The 6,551-nt window shown below is 35.0% G+C and overlaps 1 protein-coding gene across 1 annotated transcript; it reads left to right on the top strand.

Moving 5' to 3' along the window:
• The first annotated feature begins 447 nt into the window (after positions 1-447).
• LOC131178328 (uncharacterized) lies at positions 448-2,223 on the top strand. Its single transcript, XM_058143286.1, has one exon. The coding sequence runs from the start codon at positions 448-450 to the stop codon at positions 2,221-2,223; it is 1,776 nt and encodes a 591-aa protein (XP_057999269.1).
• Positions 2,224-6,551: the final 4,328 nt, after the last annotated feature.

Below are 6,551 nucleotides of genomic sequence, written 5' to 3'. Positions count from 1 at the left end.
AACTGGGTTTCAAAATTAGTTAACTAATTTTGCCTCTGTGTGCATGTGACAAAACGCGCCTGATTTAAAATTACTTTATTTCTAACGGGTATTTTCGCTCTCTTTGTAATCTATTTTGACAAATATACCCCTGACCACAGTTATGCTCTTTTTATGTCTTCAAAGGGTAAAATTGGGTTTTGGCAAAAAAAAAGGATTCCCGGTTCTCCATGAAAAATTGTACACAATTTCAAAATTTGAAAATTTTTTTTTTGTAACTGCTACATAACACTTCAATCAATCTAAAACTCCCTCATTTCTCTGCTACAAGTTGATTCTCCACTCTCTTAGAAACCCCAAATTACTCTCAAAACCAGAAATCCCCAATTTTCTTTCTCAAAATCCCTAAACGGTAAAATCCCGTTCTTCCTTAAGCCACTACTTCTCACTGAAATTTTTCAAGGATCGATGGCAAGGGTAAAACAAGTGACTACCAAACCTCGAAAATTCATGGGTGATGCCATGAAAGCTGCTGCCGGTTCCGAAAAGGAGAGAGAAGAAGGAACTGAAGTTGAGAACAGTAATGACGAAACAGAGACAGTGGCAGAACGAGCAAGAAAAAGAAAGGGAAAGGGTATTGCTGGGTCAGAGCCCTCTGCGAAAAAGAAGAAAATGGAAAAAGGCCCTGCTTCGAAACCTTTTGTGCAACAAAATATTTTTGAGCCAAGGTACATTAAATGGGATTCATTTTCTGACTTGCCTTATGAATTTGAAGAATTATTTACTTTTCAAGGCTGGATGGAATTTTCTGAGTTGAATGAATATTATTATCCTTATTTGATTCAAGAATTTTATGGAAGTATGAAAGAAGTTGTTAAAGGAGAAAGTTTCAGTGTGAGAGTTAAGAAGAAAAGTCAGATTATTGATGTTGATTTCTTAGCCTCTGTTTTAAACCTACCAAATGATGGAAATAAGATTGGAACCTTCAAAGATTCTAGGAAGCTTGATGGATATGATGAGAAGGCATTTCAATTATCAATTTTTCCGGAGGGTACACTTGAAAATGAAATGACCAATATCAGTTTAGTGCCTCAAAATTTTAGGATTCTACAATCCTTCATTCGATATTTGCTCAATCCTAGGAGTGGTAGTCACTCATATGCAAATAGCCTTGACTTATGCATTATGTGGCACTTGGTTAACAAAATCAGATTTAATTTGCCATTTTTGATTTTTAAAGTGATTGCTAAGTCTAGTAAGCATAGAAGGTTGCCATATGCTATGCCTTTGACTCTTATATTTCAAGCTATGGGAGTTGATTTGAGTAAAGAAAAGAAGTTTAGCAATCCTATCCCCATTAAGGAGATATTCAAGGCTGATGATGGTAGAAAAAGGAGTAAGAAAGAAGACAAAAAGCAAGAAGAAGAGACTGAGATTGAGATTGAATCAGAATCAGATTCTGAAACAGAATCGGACATCCCACTAAGCAAGTTGAAAGAAAAGAGTTCTAAGATAGATGAAGGGGAAAGCTCTAAGAAGAAAGAGAAAATGAAGCTGAAAATGTCAGATTTTGTGAAAATCAGTAAAGCAAATCTGGACATGATGAAGGAAATAAAAGAAATGAGTGGACTGACCTTGAATATTTTAGAAAAATCTCATGAGTTGCAGAAGGGAATTATGGCTGAACACAATGCAAAGATGGATATGTTGATTAATAGATTGGATAGACAAGAGTGGTTCATGAAGAAGATGGCTCAAATGTTGTTTGGTGAATCTTTTGGCAAATTTGGAGATTTTGGAAGTTACCCACAGGGTACTACTGGTCCTAGCAATGCAAAAATTTCTGAAGTGGAAGAAGAAGCAGAGGAGCATGTAGAAGCTGCTGAAAAGGTACAAGAAGAAAGTAAGCTAGCTGAGGTTGAAGAAGTAGAGAAAAATGATGAGAAGGAAAAATCTGTAGAAGAGGAATCAGAAGCAGAACAAGAATCTGACAAAGAGAAATCAATAGAATCCTCCTCATCTCATACTAAAAGCAACAACAGCAGTGATAATGGAAAAAGTGAAGGCAGAAATGGTTCAAGACAAGAAGAGGAGAAGGAAGAGCAGTCACAAGACCCATCCTCTGAACAACCAAACATTGTTCCTACTGCCTCTCAACCAGCACTTGAATCAACCATCTCTTTACCCATGCAATACGGACCTAGAAGAACGTATTCCTCCAAAAATCCAAGTACCCATAACTGAAAAAGAACCCCCAAAGAAGAAGACACAAGCCAAACTTGTTGATCCCACTCACCTTAGGAGAAGTGGCAGAATTCTTAGCAGCAAAGAAAAATCTTGAGATCTTTTGAAATATGCTTTATGACTTTCAAAGTTGTGTCTTTTTGTTTTTAAACAGGGGAGAAAATAGAAGAAAGCCTATCCTTTTGTTGATGTCAAAAAGGGGGAGAAATCTGGAGAAGATAAGGAAATTTTTTAACTGACATAATGTTTTTAGTTAACTGGGTACATTTTTAGTTAACTAATTTTGATCAGTGGTTATATGGTTCACATTCTAATATAGATATTTTGGACTTATTTTGGAAAGTTATTGAAGATATGTTGATGATCCTTTATGATTGACTTATGGTTGATATATCTTATGTATGATGATTGACTTGATCTTGGATGAATTAATCTTGGAAATTGCTTAACATGTTATTACCTTCAAGATGCTTTGAATATCAGATTTAGGGGGAGCTATTTTATAGCTTCTCAACATTCTTAATGATTATGTGCATACATATAGGGGGAGCTTGTCTAAAAGCAAGTTCTTGCATACATGACATATGTAGATAGTTATACAATTGAATTTTTATGATCTTCATAGATTCATTAAGTTTTGACATCATAAAAAAGGGGGAGATTGTAGGCCCTGTAAGCTAAAATGAGCTTGATTTTGATGATAACAAAACTTAATGAAATATACATTAACCTTTTGTGCATAAGTATTTGAAGTGATTTTATAGGTCATGATATGCAAAGACACTGATGGAAGGACTATTCTATTGACATGGCTGATATAAAAGGAGTTTATCATCTTGTATAACACAAGACGAATCAAAGTCCATGAAGAAATAGGATAGAAATTAAGCTCTTAGGTCCATTGTACAAGATTGGAGAATTTATGCCATTTGAGACCTAAAATCAATTTTGTTTTTGGATTCAAGGGTTTAGAAAGTGTTTTTATATCATTCCTAAGGTTTTTGAATGGTCAAAATAATTTTTACAACCTTTCTTCAAAAACTCAAAATTTCAATTTTTAAGTCAGGCAGTAGCGAAATTAGTTAACCCGTTGCAAAAATTAGTTAACTAGTTTTGATGTCTAAAATTCTCTATCTTCCAAAACTAGTTAACCGATGAAAATTTTAGTTAACTATTTTTATGACCTGACCTGACTCAACTCTGCTGCACGACTTTCTAAGCAATAACGGCTAGTTTTTTGAAAATTAAAGAGCCGTTAGACACACTCTCCAGCAGACGTTTTTGGCAATGAAAAGCACCTATAAAAGGCATCATTTACTACAATTCTAACTAATGAAAGTGTTCTTATTCATAGTGAATTTATTGTGGTTTTTAAAGCTTTCATTCAATTACTCTTGAGCTTGAGTGGCAAATCTTCTCTCTCAATCTTCTAGCATTAAATTCTGTATTTGAGAGTTATTGAGAGTGATTTCTTCTACATCAAAACCTATTTAAGGTTGTGTAAGTGTGAGGACACACTTGTGGGAGGTTTTCAAGCACCTTGTGAAGCTTGTGGGAGGTTTTCAAGCACCTTGTGAAGCTTGTGGTCTTTTGTGGGAAGCAAAGACGTTGTAAAGGTCCTCAAGCACCTGGGAAGCTTGTTGATATTGTAAAGGCTTTGAATCTTGCCTGTTGAAAAGATCAAATAGTGGAGTGACTCTCAAAGTGGGACTTTGGGAAGAGTGGATGTAGGCTAAGAGAGCCGAACCACTATAAACATTGTGTTTGATTCTCTTCTTCCCTTAACTCTTTAATTTTCAGTACTTTGATTTTCTGATTATATATATTGAATGTGTTGAGAATTTGTTTATTGAGCTAATATTGCAAACTCTGAATTTTATGTGAGAAAATACACTTGATATCAAGTAATTATTTTGTGTATGAACTAGTATTTGCGCATAACTTGATTGATTACTTAAATTACACCCTAGGAACAGAGTTATACACATACATAGAAGTGCAAAGCCTCAATTTTTCATTAAGTCTAGAGCAAGGGCTGAAAAATTGTCTAAAGTGTCCAATTCACCCCCCTCTTGGTCACTTTCTTTGGGACAACAATAATCATTTTGGTTAATTTCTTGATACATTTACTAATTAATCTAGTTATTTTCTGCAGTTAATTTTCTGATAATAATGAGCACACAACAACCACCACCATCCAATATCCTTGCAAGCACACTTGATCACAATAGCTTGACGGGACCTAATCTTTCTGATTGGCTCAGAAATTTAAAACTTGTCCTGAACCTAGAACGTATTGGATATGTTCTAGATTCAAAGGTTCCTGGTCCCTTACCTCCAGAGGCCACTCAAGAGGAACATGACACTTTGGACAAGTGGAAAGAGCATGATATGAAAGCCAAATGTTACATGTTTGCTTCTATGAGTAATGAGTTACAGAAGAAGCATGAAAATATGCAAAATGTAAGTGAAATCCTCCTTCACCTGCAAGAGTTGTATGGTGAGTACAGCAGGAATGTTTGGTATGAGATATCTAAACAGCTATTCCGCATGAGGATGTCTGAGGGACAGAACGTAGGAGATCATGTCCACAAGATGATTCGACTTATTGAGCAACTGGAACATCTTGACTTTCACATGGATTTCCAACTGCAAATGGATTTGATCCTTTAGTCCCTGCCTGAGTCATTTGGGAATTTTGTGATAAATTTTCATATGACAAAGCAATAGTATACTTTGGCTGGGTTGCTTAACATGCTGTTTATTGCCCAAAAGAATATGTCAGGCAATAAAGGAAAAGAGATGGCTTTGATTGTATCTTCTTCTGCTGGAAAGTCCAAAAAGAAGAAGGGCAATAAGAATAAGAAACCTCAAATTCATGGACCTTTCAAGAAGATAGCCAAACAGAAGGGTAAGACCGAATCTAATAAAGGCAAGGGAAAGTGTTTCTATTGCCAGAAGATGGGCACTAGAAAAGAACTGCCCAGAGTATCTTGCTTCTCTGAAGGATAAGAAGGATAGACCTTCAGAAGGTATGTCTATATCTTGTTATTTAGATGCTGATGATGCTCATAGTTCATCTACAGCTTGGGTTTTAGATACTGGTGCCAGTTCTCACATTTCTTATGATGTGCAGGAACTAGCAAATAGTAGCAGCTTGCATGCTCGAGATGTTAGACTCCAGATTGGCGATGGCTCAACTGTTGAAGTTTTAGCCATAGGATCTAAATCTTTTTACATATGTGGACATGTTTTGTGTTTAAATAATATTTTGTATGTACCTGATGCTTTTAAGAACATCATTTCTATATCTACTTTGACTAGAAACGATTATGAATTTCAGTTCACAAATGATGTTTGCAATATTTATTTTGGAAATAAATATGTTGGCTCGAGTTATATGCATGATGGCCTTTATTATTTGGATAATAATGATAAACACAAATTGAATGCAAACAATCTAAATGAATGTAATGCCATGATGAAAATCAACTCAAGTTCAAAATATATTTGGCATTTAAGATTAGGTCATGTTGCAGAAGATAGGATTGCAAAGCTGGAGAAAATGGGGATTTTTTCCTCATTGGGCTCTGAACCTACTCTAACTTGTGAATCCTGCCTTGAAGGCAAAATGACTAGATCACCTTTTATTGGACAAGGGCTAAGAGTTGAAAATATTTTGGAATTAATACATAGTGATGTATGTGCTCCATTTAAGAAAATGGCTAGAGGCGGTTTTCATTACTTTATTACCTTTACAGATGATAAATCAAGGTTTGGATATTTGTATTTGATGAAATACAAACGTGAATTCTTTGAAAAGTTCAAAGAATTTAAATGTGAAGTAGAAAATCAAACAGAAAAAAGTATTAAAACTCTTCGATCAGATCGTGGAGGTGAATACTTAAGTACTGAATTTGATGAATACTTGAAAGAACATGGCATTGTCTCCCAACTGACTCCTCCAGGAATGCCACAACTAAATGGTGTATCTGAAAGGAGAAATCGTACCTTATCAGATATGGTACGCAGTATGATGAGCTATACTGATATGCCAATCTCCTTTTGGGGATTTGCATTAAAATCAGCTTTGCATATTCTAAATAGGATTCCATTAAAATCAGTTTCTTCCATACCTTATGAGATATGACATGGAAGAAAATCGAGTCTTAAGCATATTAAAATTTGGAGTTATCCAGCTTACATTAAAAAGCTAAACACTGATAAATTGGAAACTAAATCAGAAAAAGGTCGATTTGTTGGATATCCAAAAGAAAGTTTTGGATATTATTTTTATTTGCCTACATCACAAAAGGTTGTGGTAAGCA

Source organism: Hevea brasiliensis, chromosome 3, assembly GCF_030052815.1.
Source record: "Hevea brasiliensis isolate MT/VB/25A 57/8 chromosome 3, ASM3005281v1, whole genome shotgun sequence".
Classification (NCBI taxonomy): domain Eukaryota; kingdom Viridiplantae; phylum Streptophyta; class Magnoliopsida; order Malpighiales; family Euphorbiaceae; genus Hevea; species Hevea brasiliensis.
This window is presented reverse-complemented; position numbering and strand designations above follow the sequence as displayed.

Coding starts and splice junctions, on each gene's coding strand:
- LOC131178328 (XM_058143286.1), top strand. CDS start 448: ATGGCAAGGGTAAAACAAGTGACTACCAAACCTCGAAAATTCATGGGT.